The 18845-nt window shown below is 44.0% G+C and overlaps 1 protein-coding gene across 1 annotated transcript in view; it reads right to left on the bottom strand.

Moving 5' to 3' along the window:
* Positions 1-18845, bottom strand: part of STK32B (serine/threonine kinase 32B) — a 401427-nt gene that overhangs the window by 26955 nt on the left and 355627 nt on the right. The window contains exon 8 of the mRNA XM_012662846.1: positions 944-1047. Within this exon, the coding sequence (XP_012518300.1) occupies positions 944-1047 (104 nt within the window). The remainder of the gene's footprint in view (positions 1-943; positions 1048-18845) is intronic.

The following is an 18845-nucleotide window of genomic DNA, read 5'->3' as shown; positions in this document are numbered from 1 at the left end:
AACCATTCCTCAGGCAGTTTAAACCTCCAAGGCTTGAAGAAACATTTTTCCCCCTCTGGACCTGTTGAGTCATTTCTGCAGGGCTCTGAAGTCCAGAAACAGCCTGAAACCACAGAACCTTCGAGAAGGTCCTTCCCCCACCCTTGAATGGAGGCCAAGGACTCTGTTACCTCCCAGGCTCTGACTCCTGGCACAGTGCTCTCTCTGTCTGCTTTACTAAGGGACAAGAAGTCAGCACTCACCCCAAGGACCACCCCTGTCTTTGTTAGGCTGACACACCAGCTGGTTCTCTTTCTCCAGGCAGAGCCCAGCCACCTGCATACCCCCAGGGGTTCTCAGTGCTGCTCTGCAACCTCTGGGTGAGCCCCAGACACCTCTCTCTACTCACTGGCCTCTCTGCACCCTCGAGCTCTCTGTCCACACATCCCCAAAGAGAGCGCTGCCTGGCTCAAAGGCCGGGGCGTGGCTGGTGGGCCGGCAGCGAGGGTCCGGTCCTCAGGGCACCACAGAGTGGGCTTTCAGGGCCCCGCCCCTCGTCCGCATTGAGAGCCCTGTGCAGCGCAGCGTGCCCGCAGCCTCGCACCCGGGTCTCGCTTAGCGCCCTCGCTTACTCTACGGCAGTGGTTCTCAGCCAGGGACACTCTGTCCCCGGGGGTATCTGGCAGTGTTTGGAGACACGTTTGGTTGTCATAACTGGGTGGGGATTTCTGAGGGGCATTACTGGGTTGCGGCCAGCGATGCTGCCGAGCGCCCCGCCATGCAGAGGATCGTCCCACGCCACGAAGAATCACCTGGCCCCGAATGTCCACAGTGCCGAGGTTGAGAAGCCCGGTGCTATGGGCCTCTGTGACTGTTCCCACCAAACAGGCTCACCCTCAGCCCGGCACAGCTTGAGCCCCCAGCGCATGGCCCCTCATGTTCACCATGTAGGCACACGCCTTACCCAGCCCCGCAGTAGCTCGTAGGCCGTGACACCCAGGGACCACCAGTCGACGGGGTAAGAGTACCCGGGGCCTCCGTCCACGTACACCTGGAACACTTCTGGGGCTGCCAATGACAGGACAAAGAAATCATTATGTGTCACAGTTTATGCAACCACCACCCCTTAGAGAGGGACACCAGGATATGAACCCAGCTTTTACGGACGGTGAGACCTGTACTTTTTCCACTCTGCCACGTGAATCCTGCCTCAGTGAGCCGGGGCTGAGAACAAGTTGCAGGCATCACAGGGAGCACTCACAGGGCCCCCAGTCAGAGTACACACGGGGCCCTCTGGGCGTGGTGGGAGGGGTCTACTTGGGGACAATGAGGGAAAGCCCCCGGGGAAGTGGATTTGATGGAGCATGAATCTCAGTCTGCTGGGGGAACTCAGAGCAAAGAGGAGGAACTGAGCCCCCAAGAGGTTGATAACCTTGATAAATGCCACCCTGCTTGTAGCACCAATACCCACGCCAGGCGTCCCAATAACCAGGACGTTCAGATTTCTTTGTGGCTAGTGTCTATCTCAGGGACGGTTTCATTTTAGCGTAGGCAGAATCTAACATGAAATACCCAGAGTAGGTAAATCTGCAGAGGCAGAAAGCAGATTGGAGGTTGCCAGGGGCTGGGGGCCGGGGGCGGGGGGCCGGGGGCTGGGAATAAGCACCCAAGTGCTTATTCATGGCTTTCCTTTGGGGGCGAAGGCAACGTTCCGGAACTAGGTAGAGGTGGGGGTTGCACAACACGGTGCCACTGAATCGTTCCCTTTGAAGCGGCTAATTTTGTGTTATGTGAATTTTACCTTAGTAGAAAACAAGGACGAAGGATGGAGGCCCGAGTGTGGTGGACCTTCATTCTTCAGGGTCCTGTATTTGTCCTGGGGCCCCTGACCCTGCCCGTTCTCTGAGGGACTGAGTGGCGGGTTAATGCCATGGCCTTGCCCCCACATCACTAGGCCAGGACTGCGTCGTAAGGTCCAATTGTTCCCATTGGCTTCCAGGGAAATTTTGTGAAATGTTGGTTATTTTCTAGCAAATTAATTTGCAGACATAATTCCATTTTACAGTTGTCAGAGCAGCCCAGATCTGCCTCGGGAGCCGCAACATGTTGTGATTATAAGCTGTCTCGATTCAATTTCCAGCCTGTCATTCACTCGGCGTGAGAGGGGAGGGCCGATCGGGCAGGGGAGGGGACACTTGACTCGGCCGTTGAATCTGCAGCTTCACACTTGAATCTGGCCAGAGGCCACGTTCCTGCTGTCCTCTAGGGACACTCTCCATCTGGATCAAATTTCACACTGTGCTTGCACCCACAGGCTCTCCTTTCCTCTTCACAGCAGCCTCTGGGGGACACGGTGTCATGAGATACATGTTACAGGTGAGGGATGTCCAGAGAGGGCCGGCAATGTCAAGGAAGTCACACAGCCAGGAAGTGCAACACTGTGACACGCCTTACACATAGGCTGAATTCCTGTTTGAAATAAGGTTTGTATCAATGTTGCTTTTAGTATGAAAACATACTCAGTGCCACGCCGGGGCATGATGCAACTAGGATTTGGGGAATTGTCCCCTAGGATTTTTGGCCCTTACGAAGGAACCGCCTTGGTCTTTTGGGAACTGGGAAGACGGCCAGTGAAGTTGGGGTCACCTGCTGGTAGCAGGCCACTTGCCTGCTCTTTGCCTCAGTTTTGTAAATTGTGGACAACAATCCTGGTTTATTTGCAGGGTTGTCAATAAGGTAATAGACACCCAGAGCTTAGCAGGCTGCCCTGGCCACAGCAAGTGCCCTGACGCCATCCCCCCAGTCGCCCAAACCAGTAACCTGGGGACCATCCTCAACTCCATCCTCCTCAGCCTCGCAAACGATCATCTCTGAACCTTGTGGGTTTTGTATTTTCAGCATCTTTTTGTCTCCCCCTTCCCATCTGTCCTAGATCAACCTGACTCCAACGTGGGTGCTCTTACCTGTGCATTAAGCCTCTGGTGAGCACACGTTTATTGATTTCCTGGTATGTGCTGGGTGCTGAGCCGGGCTGTTCCGGCACCACCGGGCCCGAAGCTGAGCTTGAACCTATGGAGACTTCCTTCCTGATGCCACAGACTGTGCGCCTGTCCTGCTTCCCTCTGTCCCAAGGGTTCTGGGAGAGAAGTCACACCGTGTTTGTCCACGCATCCCCATGGTGCGGGACACACCCACAAGGGCAGGAGTGGCTGTGTGTGCCAAGGATTCCCCATAAATCCTCATCAGGTCATGCAGCCCAGACCCCATTTGGAACTCGGTAGAAGCAGCAGACGAGTGACCTGCTGCTCTCCTGGCTGTTGTGACCAATCAAGTGACAAATGTATGCAGTTCTAGAGAAGGCGACGTCCCCTCCTCCCCCACACACTTGGGGCTGATGATAGAACATAGATAACATTTATGTCGGAGCCCCTATGCCACCACAGTGACGGCTTTGTGCTCAGAACTGCAGTGCTCAGACTTGAGAGACGCGTACAGGTTTGGAGCTCAGCCACACACCTGATGACGTCCTTCCACACGGGAAATGAACAACAGCAGCCACCATCTGTCAGGGCTGTGTTAGGGATCCGATGCGTATTTCCTCTTTAATCCTCCCAGCCACATACAGAGGTAAGTGCTATGACGATGTCCGTTTGTCAGATGAGGAAGCAGCGGCTTGAAGGGGTGTCAGGGGCTGAATCATGAACCCCCTATAAAGGATTGGTCCAAGTCTCAAGCCCTGGTGCTGTGAATGGGGCCCTATTTGGAAATGGGGTCTTGGCAGATGTAATCAAGTTAAAAATCACCCTGGATTTAGATCGGGCCCTAAACCCAATGACTGATGTATTTGTAAGAAAAAGGAGGAAGATTTGGGGCCAGAGGAGCTGCCTTGTGCAGACGCAGGCAGAGAGTGCAGTGACACAGCCACAAGCCAGGGAAGCTGGGAGAGGCAGGCAGCATCCTCTCTCAGAGCCTTTCAAGGGAGTGCAGCCCCGCCGACACCTCGATATTGGACATCCAGCCTCCAGAATTGTGAGAAAATGAATTTCTGTTGTTTCCAGCCACCCGGTTTGCAGTAATTTGTTTCGCAGCCACAAGACATGAATACAAGGGCTAAGGAACTCACCAAGGTCATCCAGCTGGCACCGAAGTGCTGGGATTGGGAGGTCAGTTTTCTGACCCCAAGGTCCTTTCTCCTATACTAGGTGATTGGTGCCCTCTGTCCTTCCCTCCCAGGGCCTGGCGTTCAGGCAAGTACACAGAAGACACTTAATAAATGAGTGTCAATTGGCTCCTTCACCCTGGTGCTGTAGGGCTGGGCCAGCTCCTTGGTGTCTGACTCAGAGGAAGAAACAGCTCACAGCCTCTCAGGATGTCGGCATGGCAGAGGCGAGGGAGGGCTCCCTCGGGAACCCTGCCGTCCCCGCCTTGTCAGAACTGGCCCCCAGGCTCGAGGAGGAAGAGCGGCTTTCCTCGGCCACCCACTCACTGACTCGGGGTCAAGTCTGGAACTCTTGGTCCTGACTCCCAAGTCACAGTGATGTCACCTGTCAATCCTAGACAATTCCGCCACCTAATAGCACTCGTACCCACCCTTCCTCTTCTTTGTGTGCACACGCCCGTGCAGATGCCTGTGTTCCCCTCCGCGTCCCCTGGGGTAGGCTCCCAACCCAGCCTCTGGTCCTAGTGTCTCTTTCTCCACTCTGTCCTCATTGCTGATCGGGGAGTCGGCCTTCCAACACTCAGACCGTGGCATTCCCTGCTAAAGACCTGCCCAGCATGATGGCTGTTTCACAAACTGTTCCTTGCAATGCTGGCCCAGTGCCAGGCTGACAGATGCAGGAGAAGAAAGGATTCGGAGATCCATCAGGCCTGAGGAGCGATGAGGCTAACCACTCTGTTCTTCCCTGCAGGACTTCTCAGAGCCTTTCGTGTGCTAATGCCCTCCTGGGACTCTTCAAGGGGCCTGACTCAGTAGCAGGCATGGCTTGGAAATGTATTGACTTGATCCTGAAATCTTTTCTCTGTGTCATTTTTGGTGGAGTGCTACAGGACACCAGGGCTGGGACCCGTCTGGCCTAGAGGGTTACTGAATTCTGCGTCCCAGCACCCAGACCCCTCCAGTGCCTGCTGGTTGGCCTCCCAAGCTGCCCTGTGCCTCTACACTTGCCCACGGCCACCCCTGGTCCCACCTGCTCATGCTATGTATGTGCTGCTCCTAAAACACTCTGTTTCTGTCTTCTCCCCTCATTCCCCAGGCTGTCTCACAAAAGATGCAGCTTCAGGTTCCCTCCTCCAGGGACCTGCTGTGAGCCATTCACTCCTCATAATCTCTCTCTGCTGTTATTATTTCTGTGCACACCCTCCTCTCCAGGCTAGGTTCAGGGCTGCCTCTCTGCCCGCACGCTCTCTTCCTCTCCTGCTGCAGTTTTGCTTATGCGTCTGCCTTTTCTCTCTAGATTCTAAGCACCTTCAGGGAAGGGATTGTCGTGTTCTCCCTGGTGCCTCATGCCTTGCCTAGTACCAAGAAGACCTGTAAGAAAAGTTTGTTGATTGACTAAATGAATGAACGATCATATTAATAATAAAAATAGCAAACATGCATATGGCCCTTGCTATGTGTCAAGCACTATTCTAAGCTGTTAATAAAAATAGCTAATCCTTAAGGAGAATCTGCTATGTGCCAAGTCTTGTTTTAAGAGCCTAACAGTATTAACTCATCTTCTGAGTTATGGAATCCAAGCCAGCCTCTCCCGATTCCCACCAAGGAAGAGCCCAGCTGCTCTGGGCCAACACTGCTGAGGCCGAGACAGAGGATTCCTGGGGCACAGTGTGTGATGGAGGCAGCCCCAACGGGAGAGGCCTGGCTTGCTAGGACGGCAAGTGACAAACCGAGCAGACAGTCAGAGTAGGCTACGGTGATGCCCAGACAGGTTGTCCAGAGTCCAAGGTCTGGGTGCACCTGCTCGGGTTATGGTTGAATGAAATTCCGCAAGGCCTTCCAGAAAAAAAGAAAAAAACTAAAACCTCTTCTAATCCCTGGCGGGGGAACGAACAACCCTGAATTTATTTGTCAGCTGTTGGAAACTCCACCTGTAACCATCACCATCACGTACATAGCATTTGTGCGGAGCTTCATCGAGCACAAAGATTCCGGCATAAGTCACCCCTCCCATCCTTGAAGCACGCTGGGCCACAGAGGAAGAGACCGAGGCCCACAGAGGCTACCGGACGCATTTGGGGCCATGAGATAGTGCGTGCAAGAGCCTGTACCGGAGCACCTTTCGTATGACTTTACCAACAGAACTGTTCCATTATTATTATGAGCAGCATCCTTATTTGCAACACCAATAGCTGCAACATTAATGTGGCTGTTTATTGGGCATTGACGATGTGCCCAAAGTTCTTCAGGATTCTTTACACATGTCATTTACTCCTCAGAAAAGCCAACTTTGATGGAGCACTGCCAGATGCCAGGCACCGCACTGAGTGTCACCTGCACTGCATCGTTTCAGAAGGGGCCTTGGAGAGAGTGCATGCCACGCCTAGGGTGACTCAGCCACTGAGGCTCACAACCTTGTTGGAACCCAGGCCTGCTCCATGTTCCAGAGTCAACCAGAGCAACAATCAGAACCTGGCTCTGTCTCCTTTAAAGTCCACACATTTTCCACCAAATTATGCCATCTTTATGTATGTGCTGAAAATAAAAATCATATATCATAAATAGGTATACACACATAATATATGCTATGTTTTATATTCCCAAATCTCTCTATGGTCAATATGTTAAGTCTACTAATTTAATTGGGACCCAAATCAAGAGTATTTACGAAGATCCAGGAACTTCATGTTTGAGGAAATAAGAGTTTCGACATAACCCGAAAGAAAAAAAAAATGGTTTCACCATTAACATGCATATACACGATAAATAAAAGTGATTTAAAATCCTATGGAAACGGTCTTGAATCACATACCCTGACGGTGCCTGTTTTCTTCCCTGCTGCCTGCCGAGGGCCTGTCGTAGCGCCGGTTGTTATGTTTACGCTCGGGGGGTTCTCGTGGGCCTTGAATACACTGGGCGGACACCAGGCACCACGGAACCCTCGCTGCCCCCAGCACGGCCCAGTGGCATGGAAGGATCAGCCTCGCCTCCCGCTAGCCCTCTCTGATGGCAGCTGAGCACTTCTGCTCATGCAGGTTTGAAATGGAAAGTGAGTTTTGATTTCAAAGAGCATCACGGCATCACGTAATTGGCCTCCAGAAATGCAAGAACATGGGGCATCACATGAGAGAGATTGCCTTTCCTCCCGTCAGAAATGTAAATGTGCTTTTGGTGGGATTTGCCCCCTACACTAACTACACAGAGTTTACTTCCTTATTAGACTAAAAATATGAAAAAAATACAGTAACCCCCCCAAGTTATAATTATGAGCTTGCTGCTTTAGCTCCATGAATGTTGCCGAAGCTTCGATAGCTGCAGTGGAGCGTGAAATGCTATTCAACATCCAACCCAGGAGCTGACAGGCGTCCAGGATCTGTTTCTACAGGTAAGGGCTCCCTTCTTGACCGGGAACAGAGAATGCCTGCATTTCAGCCTAGAGGGAAACTTCAGGGGAAATTCCTTCTTCCCCAAATTTTATAGATAAGGAAGCCAAGTCCTATTGGAGGGGTTAAATGATGTCTGGCCCAGCTGGGACTAGAACCCAGGTCCCCTGCTCCCTGATGCTTTCTTCAAGGCAAGACCATGTCTCCAGCTTGCACATCCCTGCCGGCGGGATGGGCAGAACTGTGCACCTGGACACCTCTACCTAAAGGTCCCACGGGCACTACTCAACCTGTCCAAACCCAACTCTGCCCTTTCAAATGGCCCCTTCTCCTGGGTTCTCACTCACAGCCAATGGTTTGCACAGTTAGAAATCTGAGAGGCATCTTGGACTGTACCCCTCTTTCAACCTCTGTTTCTGATCATTCGATTGGTCCCCAAGACTCATCATTTTTCCCTTCCAGAAACTTGCTTTCTGTGCTCTACTCTGGTCCTTTTTCATCTCTGCCTGGGCTCGGGCCAGATCCCTCCCCCCACCTGCCTGCCTCCAGCCCGGCTTTCTTTAACCCCACCTCCACCTGCCCTGACGGACCTTCCTAGGTCTGCTGGGTCAATGGAACGTAGACGTGTAGAGGCAGCAATTGCCCAGCCTGCAGCTGAACCCCAGTGCCCACACTTGGTGGCACAAGGGCTGGGGTGAGCCGCTTAGCCTTTTATTTGTGTCCAGTTTCCTCATCCATAAAAGGAATAACAATAGCTGCTACATAATGTCACTGTGAAGAGAAAATGGAGTTGTGTATATATTTATTGAGCACACAGTAAGTGCTCAATAAATGCCATCTAATATTGTTGTGTTATTATTCACATGTTGAAATCATTCCAAGTTTTCCTATTTACTGTAGAATAAAGTCCAAACTCCTTAGCATAAAAACTTCCTAAAATCTCGCCCAATTGCCTTCATAGCCTCATATTCAGCCGCTGTCCTTATTACGCTCATTGTAACAACTTCGAACAATAGGACACACTTTATTTTTAATCTTCTATGACTTGCCTGATAACCTTCACCCTGTTTTTCATACTCACGAACTCCTAAGACCAAATTGCACTCCTCCACAGGCCGCTCGTCTAGTCCCTTGCTATTCCTGTTTCCCTCTTTCATCCTGTCCTTGCCAAGCACATCAGTTTGCGCTGTGAATTGTCACCAAGCCCTTGCTCATTTCTCCCTTGCAGCCCTGCTTTAGCAGCTGTATTTTATTAATAATTCGTGGTATACCTGCCCACCTTCCTCACTGGGCAGTGACTCTCTGCAGGCAGGGACACGGCTAAGCCAGCCTCAGATCCTCAGGGAGTAGCATGGGCCTGGTCTAGAAGTAGATGCTCAATGCATGATAGTGGCAAAGAGGCTGAAGTCACAGAGTCCTGGCTTCATGTCTCAGTAGTTACTCTTGCTGGTTATTTGCCACTGGGCAAGCATTTAACCTCTGAGTGAGTCTCATATTCCATGGAGCAGTAATAACTCCCACATCACACAGGAGATAACATATGTGTTGTATTTAGTTCAGGGACAGACACAAAGCAATTTCTCAGCAGATGCGAGCTAGTTTTTATGACATCGATTCACTATTGAACAGGCAATGAAACGCATGCATAAGCGAAAGCCAAGGTCTGTGTTGTGCACGTTCCCCAGATGGTTCGAAAGCGCCTCATACTCCTCTGCATTAGGCTGTGGGAAGCAGAGATGAGCAGCATGTCTGGACTCTCTGGATCTCTTGGGGGTAATTTATACTTCCTTGGCTCTTGGCCAGATGAACCCCAGTGTCATACACTTCTGCATTATTTGAGATAACATGAAGCCACTGCATCAGTCTGATATTTTCGAGTTTTGGGGGGATGCTAGTAGCATTAATAGCAATGGAAAACTCATTTCATTAACGTATGTAAGAAACTGCTCAGCTGTAGGCTATTAGGATTTCACAGGTCTGCATGGGAAGAGTGAGAGCAGAGGAGGTTCAACTGGCTACCGAGGAAACAGGGAAGCTCTGATCAGGGCAGACACAAATCATGGGGCAGTGCTGGAAAACTGCTACATGCTCAATGTGTAGGATTCGACTAGTACATTTTTTTAAAACAGACTTTTGGAAGTTTTCATGGAGAATGACGTTCTAACTAGAAGGGCAAGGTTAGAATCAGTGCATTTTACATGGTCACAGTGGGAAACCCTGGGTGAACTTCCAAATAGCATCTGATGCTGATAGAAAAGTTCATTTATACAGTATCACTCTCTTGAAGGATTCCAAATTCTCTATTTATCCAAGATAATTAATGCTCTTTAAAAAGTTCCCACTGAACTTGCTATAAAATCCCAAAGCTCTAATGTGGCACACAGGTACTTCATTATCTGACCCCACCCACCTCCCCAGCTTCATTTTTCTTGTTGACTTTGCTCAGGTCACACTAGTTTTCTTTTGGTTCTTTCTTTGGGCTAAGCTTCTTTTTGCTTCAGGGCCTTTGTAATTGCAGTTCCTTCTCCCAGTGGTGCTTTTCTTTCCCTTTTTCCTGAGCAATGCCTACTTGTCCTTTAGGACCCAGGTGGAAAGTTACTTTTGAACCCTCCCATCTAATTCATCTATCCCATCATTATCTCTCTTTCCCATCATGATTCTTGTAAAGATTTCAAACAATTCGGCTCTATTTAAAATGTAGGAGTTGGAGCGTCACACCTAGCCTAGCAATAAGAAAAGCTAGACAATCTATAAACTCATAACTTTTCTTGAATCTGACTAGCTTGAAATCTAAAGAAAGCCAGAGGCTTTCAAGGGTAGATAGGGCTGTGACTATTGGCTTACCTTGGGGATGACATGGGGAAAAAATAGGGCTGCTATGGAAGATGGTAAGATTTCAGCTAAAATGCTTAATGAACTGCTAAAGGTTGTATGAGAGAATAGAACCATTGTTTGTCCAGATACAAGGAAAATTTGTAACCACTCACAAGTTATTCTATGTAGACCTCACTGTGTATTCATGAAAAATATTGAGGCAGGGCAGGAGACTATGGAAAGTTTGCCTTACGGATGCAGGATTTAGGGAAGAGAGCTGCTACTGCTTCAGGAAAGGCATGAAGCCCTTCCTACATCCATCTTCCCATGCCTTTATGGTACAAAAGCCTTAAACTAATGCTCTGTCACCACAAGGGCACAGGTAGAGGTAGGGGAGGAAATAGAAAAACAAAACTTCTACCCCTGGAAAAGGGCCAGAAAATCATTCTGGGATCAGACAATTAGTAACTTCCTACTGCTGGGAGAGAAAGGCTCAATATCCCTGAGACTGATTGGCACAGAGTCTGCGTAAGGCTGAGGCTGAACCCAAACAACAGAGAATGTATCCTCCCTAGCCCCCGCCCAGATTAACAAATATCAAGTAACAAGAAAGAGAAGTCCATTGCTAGGGAATGCAAGGAGCACGGAGAGAGACCGATTTTAAGGCACAGGCCCACAAGGAAACACTAAACCTGAAGGTGGAACAGAAGCATTGAGAACACTTTGGCAACAGCATAGAGACCAAACCGTAGAGGTGATACACTGGAGATAACCACAGAACAAAACCCAAACCAAGATAAACTCCTGATTATATTGACTCAATTCTCCCTCCCCCAAACAAAACCAAAGGCACAGTAGTAGAATATACATGTCCATTTCCAGGCACAAATATTTTTCTACACATGATGCCCAGATTTTAACCAAAAGCTATAGCTTTTGGCACATGACAAAGCAAAAAACAAAATCCCACTGTTAAAAGACAAAGAAAACATAGTGCCAGAGATGAAGGATGCTTCCAACAAGCTCATCAATAGATGTGAAGATAGATCAAAAGAAATTACCTAAAGTGAAACACTAAGAAAAAAAAGTTGGGGGAGGGGGGAGAACAGAGCATCCGAATACTATGGGGGAAAATATCAAAGATCTAACACACATATAATTGAAATTCCAGAAGCAGAGTAGAGAGACGGAATGGGTCAGAAAAAATATTTGCTGAGATAATGACCAAGAATTTTTCAAAAATGACGAGTCATCAAAACACATATCCCCCAAACTTGGAGAATACTAGGATAAACATCTAAAAAAAATATATATCCAGGGATATCATACCTAAAACCAAAGATAAAAAGAAAATCTTGGAGGTAGCTGAAGAAAAAAGGATTATTACCTACAGAGGAACAAGGATAGGAATGACAGCAGATTTGTTGCTAGAAATGTTGAAAGCTAAAAGCAATAGAGTGACAATATTTAAATGTTAAGAGGAAAAAACTGTTAACTCAGAACTCTGCACCCAGTTAAAATATCTTTTAACAAATGTAAGAAAAATAAAGAGTTTCCCCAACAAACAAACAACACCAACAACTATAAAAATGAAAGAATTCATTACCAGTAGACTTTCACGTGTAAGAACTGTTAAAGGAAGTCCTTCAGGTAGAATGAATATGATACTGGATGTAAAATTGAAGCTAGACAAAGAAATAAAAAATATGAATATGGGAAGAAGGTATATAAAAAATTATTTTTCTTATTTTTAACCATTACAAAATACAGTTGACTATCTGAAGCAAAAATAAAATCAATGAATTATGTATTTATAGCAAATAGAAGATGAATGAGCCTAACAGGGAGTATATTCTTATAAGATTCTTACATTGCACATGAAATAGTATATTTGTAGGTATATTCTGATTAATTAAAGGTGTATATTGTAAATCCAGGGCAATCTCTAAGATTTTTTAAAAAAGAGGTATAAATATTATGCTAATAGAGAAGTTAAAGTGGAATCATAAATAATGGTAAACTAATCCAAAGTAAGGCAGAAAAAGAGGAACAAAGACCAAATGGAACAATCAGAGGCAAAAGCAAGATGATAGATTTAAACCCAACCACATCAATATCATATTAAATATCAATGGTCTAAATATTAAGGAAAAGACAGAGACTATTAGATTAGATTTAAAAGACTACCTATAAGAAATGTACTTTATAAAAACACAGAGATAGGTTAAAAATAAAAGGATGGAAAAAGATATTATCAGGGATATGCTAGAGCAAACTTATACTGGCTCACAAAATCATATTGTTAGCATCTTTTCCCAACTCTGTGTTTGATGATGTCACATTGGTAATTTGAAATCAGCCATGGTGGAGTGACTTACATGAAAATCAGCAAAATCTACAAATCAGGGCTTTTTTCTTCTTTACCAGAGAACTGGTTGTTAAACATCGACCAGCACACTACTGGATATACCATAGAAACACTAACCAAAAGAAAGCTGAAGTGGCTATATTAATATCAAAGCAGACTTTAGAACAAGGGACAAGAAGGACATTATATAATGAAAAACGGGACAATTTGCCAAGAAGATGTAACAGTCCTAACCTGTACTTGTTTTGCAACAGAGTATCAAAGTATATGAGATAAAACTGAAATGCAAGGAAAAATAGACAAATACATAATTATGGCTGGGAATTTAACACACATATATTAGTAACTGACATAAGAGGTAGGAAGAAAATTGATAAGGGTGTATAGAAGACCCAAGCAACACTATAAAACAACTTGACCTATTTGACATTTAAAGAACAAATGACCAAACGAAAGAATGCACATTTTTGCAAGTGTACATGTAATATGCACCAATATAGACCATATCTTGGCTATAAAACAAACTTTTCCAATAAAAAAGAGAGAAATCATACAAGATATTTTCTCTGATCACCACAGAATTAAATTGAACATCAATAATGTGAAGATATATGAAAAAATCCCCAAATGTTGGAAATATTTTTAAATGAATTACAATGAAAACATAGTATGTCAAAATTCATGGGGTACAGCTAAAGCTGGACTTAAAGTTTATATTTGGAAAAGAAGACAGGGGTCAAATAAATTATCTAAACTTCCACTGTAAGAAACTAGAATAAAAAGAACAACTCAATAAAAGAACAACAAATCCAAAGTCAGCAGAAGAAAAGAAGTAATAGAGTTAAGAAGTCAATAAACTAGAAAATAGAAAAATAATAAAGAAAACCAATAAAGCTAAAAGCTGGTTCTTCAAAAATTTGATAAACCTCTAGTATGAATGACCAGGAAAACCAGAGAGAAGACACAGGTGACCAATTCAGGACTGATTCGTCACTGCAGAATCTGCACGCACTAAGAGGACAATAAGGGGATATTACAAATAACTGTATGCCCAAATATTCAAGAAGTTAAATGAACTAGGCAAATTCCTTGAAAGACACAAGCTACCAAGTCTTAATTAAGATTTATTTACTTCTTTTTACTTGAAAAGAAATAAACAAAATAGTACTGTGTCTACTAAAGAAATTGAATTCATAGTCAAAAGCTTCCCTGCAAAGAAAATGCCAGGCCCAAATATCTTCACTGGACAATTCCACAAAATGTATATAGAAATAATTCCAATCCTGCACACATTTTTCTAGAAAATAGAAAGGGAGGGAACACTTCCCAACTATTCCACTCTAATACCAAAACCATACAAAGTTGTTACAAGGAAATAAAACTACAGATAAATATTCCTCATGAACCCAGATGTAAATACTATGAACAAGATATTAGTAAACTCCAGTATTATATGAAAAGGCTACTACATGATGACCAACCAGGGCTTATTCTGGGATGTAAATCTGATTCAACTTTTCAAATCAATCAGTGTGTTTCAACAGACTGCAGGACAGAAACCGCATGATTATCTCAATAGATTCAGAAAAGCTATTGTACAAAATTCAACATACACTTATGATTAAAAAAAGCTCAACATATCCTGAGACTTTACTGAATTCATTTATCAATTCCAGGAGCCTGGTGGTTGAATCCATGGGGTTTTCTCGATATAATATCATGTCATAAGCAAATAGTGAGAGTTTGATCTCTTCTGTTCCCATTCGTATGCCTTTAATTCCACTCTCTTGCCTGATTGCTGTGGCCAGGACTTCCAGCACTACGTTGAATAGAAGTGGAGATAGTGGGCAACCTTGTCTGGTTCCAGTTCTAAGTGGCAATGCTTTCAATTTTTCCCCATTCAGTATGATGTTGGCTGTGGGTTTGTCATAAATGGCTTGTATCATTTTTAAGTAAGCCCCATCTATGCCTATTTTGTTAAGTGTTCTTATTATAAAAGGGCGTTGAACTTTGTAAAATGCTTTTTCTGCATCTATTGAGAGAATCATATGATTTTTGTTTTTGCTTCTGTTTATGTGGTGAATTATGTTTATAGATTTGCGTATGTTGAACCATCCTGGCATCTCTGGGATGAAGCCCACTTGGTCATGATGGATTCTTTTCTTAATAAGCACCTGGATTCGGTTAGCTAGAATTTTGTTGAGAATTTTTGCATCTACATTCATAAGGGATATTGATCTGTAGTTTTCCTTTTTTGTTGCATCCTTTCCTGGTTTTGGTATCAGGGTTATGTTGGCTTCATAAAATGTATTGGGGAGGAATCCATCCTTCTCGATGCTGTGGAATAATTTCTGCAGGATAGGCACCAGTTCTTCTTTGTAGGTGTGGTAAAATTCGGTTGTGAAACCATCTGGTCCGGGACTTTTCCTTTTTGGAATGTTTTTTATTGCTGTTTCAATTTCAGTCCTTGATATTGGTCTGTTCAGGAATTCAACTTCTTCCTGGTTGAGCCTCGGGAGGCTGTGTGTTTCTAAAAATTTGTCCATTTCCTCCACATTTTCCAGTTTGTGAGCATAAAGGTTTTTGTAATATTCATAAATTATATCTTGAATCTCCATGGCATCAGTTGTAACTTCTCCTTTTTTGTTCCTGATGGAGCTTATTAGAGATTTTTCTTTTCTGTTTTTCATTAGTTTAGCCAAAGGTGTGTCAATTTTGTTTATTTTTTCAAAGAACCAACTTTTTGTTTTATTAATCTTCCGTATAGTTTCCCTGTTGTCAATTTCATTTAGTTTTGATTTGATCTTATTAATTTCCCTTCTTCTGCTTGGTTTAGGGCTGTCTGTTCTTCTTTTTCCAGTTCTTAGAGTCGATTCATTAGGTTGTCTCTTTGTGCTCTTTTTGACTTTTGGATATAGGCATTTATGGAGATAAACTTTCCTCTCAGGACTGCTTTGGCTGTGTCCCACAGATTTTGATAACTTGTGTCACCTTTGTCATTTAGTTCCAAGAATATTTTGATTTCCATCTTTAGTTCCTTGTTTATGAAGGAATCGTTCAGCAGAAAGTTGTTTAATTTCCATGACTTTGTGTAGAGACGAGAGTTTCTGTTGGGATTGATTTCTATTTTTATTCCACTGTGATCTGAGAAGATGCATGGTATAATTTCTATTTTTTAAAATTTTTTGAGACATGGTTTGTGTCCTAGAATATGGTCAATCTTAGAGAATGTCCCATGAGCTGATGAGAAGAACGTGTATTCAGTGGTTTTTGGGTAGAATGTCCTGTAAATATCAGTCAGGCCCATTTGTTCTAGAGTTCTGTTTAACTCCATTATTTCTCTGTTAATTTTCAGTTTGGAGGATCTGTCCTGTGCTGTCAGTGGGGTGTTGAAGTCTCTGACTATTATGGTGTTGCTGTTTATCAATTTGTTTAGATCAAGTAGAGTTTGCTTTATGAATCTGGGTGCACTTAAGTTGGGTGCACACGTATTTAGAATTGTTATGTCTTCTTGTTGAATTGTACCCTTCACCATTATATAGTGACCTTCTTTGTCTTTCATTACTTTTGCTTATTTAAGAACTAAGTTATCTGAGATCAAAACTGCCACACCAGCCTTCTTTTGGCTTCCATTTGCTTGAAATATTGATTTCCATCCCTTTACCTTGAGTCTAAATGCATCCTTGCAGGTTAGATGCGTTTCCTAGAGACAATAGATGCTTGGCTTGTTTTTTTTTTATCCATTCGCCCAGCCTATGTCTCTTGAGAGGGGAATTCAAGCCATTCACATTTATTGCGAGAACTGATAAGTGGGGTGAATTACTATTCATTCTGTTGGGTTGCATTTTGTTGCTTTGTTTTCTCTCTTGAGCCATTGTGGAATCTAGTCTTTGATCTTTAACTTTTGAGTGGTTTTACATTCGAGAGTGTTTATTGTGCTGATCCTTGTGTAATTCTGTTTTGAGTACTTCTTGGAGAGCTGGTCTTGCCTTGTTGAATTCCCTCAGTCTTTGCTTATCTGAGAATGTCTTTATTTCTGCTTCATATATGAAACTTAGTTTTGCAGGGTACAAGATTCTAGGCTGGGCATTATTCTGTTTCAGAAGAGTCAGAATGGGGCCCCAGTCTCTTTTTGCTTGTAGGGTTTCAGTTGAGAAGTCTGGAGTTATTCTGATGGGCTTTCCTTTGTATGTTACTTGTTTCTTTCGCCTTACAGCTTGTAGAATGGCCTTTTTAGTGGATATTTTGGTCAATCTGATGACTGCATGATGTGGTGTCTTCCTATTTGCATCGAATCTCCCTGGGGTCCATTGGGCTTCTTGTACCTGTGTATCTAGATTTTTAGCAAGGCCTGGAAAATTCTCCTCTATTAATTCTTCAAATAGCTTATCCAGCCCTTGAGTGTTTTCTTCTTCACCTTCCAGAATCCCTCTCACCCTCAGGTTCGGTTTTTTTCACACAATCTCACATTTCTTTTAGGCTTATTTCTTTTCTCTTAATTTTCTGCTCGATCTCTGTGACTGACTTATTTAATTGGAAGGAGTTGTCTTTAATCTCTGAGATTCTTTCTTCTGTTTGATCTACCCTGTTCTTGAGGCTTCCCACTGTGTTTTATAGTTCCCTGAATAAGTCCTTCATTTCCAGGAGATCGGTTTGATTTTTCTTTAATATTTCAATTTCTTTAGTGAATTTTTCTTCAGAGGCTTTTATATACGCCAGTAGCAGTCATACTGAGAACCAAATCAAAGACTCAATTCCCTTCACAACAGCGACAAAGAAAATAAAGTACCTAGGAATATATTTAACTAAGGAGGTAAAAGACCTCTACAGGGAGAACTATGAAACATTGAGGAAGGAAATAGTAGAGGATGTAAACAGGCGGAAAACCATACCATGATTGTGGGTCGGCAGAATTAACATTGTTAAAATGTCTATACTACCCAAAGTGATCTACAGATTCAATGCAATCCCTATTAAAATACCAACATTATTCTTCGCAGATGTAGTAAAATTAATTTTATGCTTCCTATGGAACCAGAGAAGACCCCGCATAGCAAAAACAATTGTAGGCAATAAAAACAAAATGAGAGGTATCAATTTACCTGACTTCAAACTTTATTATAAGGCTGTAATATTCAAAACAGCTTGGTACTGGCACAAAAATAGAGCCACTGACCAGTGGAACAGAACTGAGAACCCAGATATAAAATCATCCTCATATAGCCATCTAATCTGTGACAAAGCAGACAAAAACATATAGTGGGGAAAAGAATCCTTATTCAATAAATGGTGCTGGGAACACTGGATAGCCACATGTAGAAGACTGAATCAGGATCCACATCTTTCACCTCTCATAAAAATCAACTCACACTGGCTAACACTTTTAAACCTAAGGAGTGAAACTATTAGAATTTTAGACAAAAATGTTGGAAATAGTCTTCTATACATTGGCCTAGGCAAAGAATTTATGAAGAAGACCCCAAAGGCAATCACAGCAACAACCAAAATAAATAAATGGAACCTGATCAAATTAAAAAGCTTCTGCACAGCCAAAGAAACTGTCACAAGAGCAGACAGACAACCTACAGAATGGGAGAAAATTTTTGCATGCTACATATCTGATAAAGGGCTGATAACTAGAATCTACTTAGAACTCAGGAAAATCAACAAGAAAAAATCAAACAACCCTATCAAAAAGTGGGCAAAGAACATGAATAGAAACTTTTCAAAGAAGACAGAATAATGGCTAAAAAGCATATGAAAAAATGCTCAACATCTCTAATCATCAGGGAAATGCAAATCAAAACCACAATGAGATATCACTTCTCTCCAGTGAGACTGGCCTTTTTCAAAAAATCCCAAAACAATAAATGTTGGCATGGATATGGAGAGACAGGAACACTCATACAGTGCTGGTGGGACTGCAAACTAGTGCAACCTCTGTGGAAAGCAATATGAGATACCTTAAAGAGATACAAGTAGAATTACCATTTGATCCAGCAATCCCATTACTGGGCCTCTACCCAAAAGATCAAATGACACTCTATAAAAAAGACACCTGCACCCAAATGTTTATAGCAGCACAATTCACAATTGCAAAGATGTGGAAACAACCCAAGTGTCCATCAGTACATGAGTGGAT

This window comes from Propithecus coquereli, unplaced genomic scaffold, assembly GCF_000956105.1.
Source record: "Propithecus coquereli isolate 6110/MARCELLA unplaced genomic scaffold, Pcoq_1.0 Scaffold785, whole genome shotgun sequence".
NCBI classification, from domain to species: Eukaryota; Metazoa; Chordata; class Mammalia; order Primates; family Indriidae; genus Propithecus; species Propithecus coquereli.
Note: the sequence above shows the minus strand (reverse complement) of the source record. Positions and strands in the feature narration are given on the sequence as shown.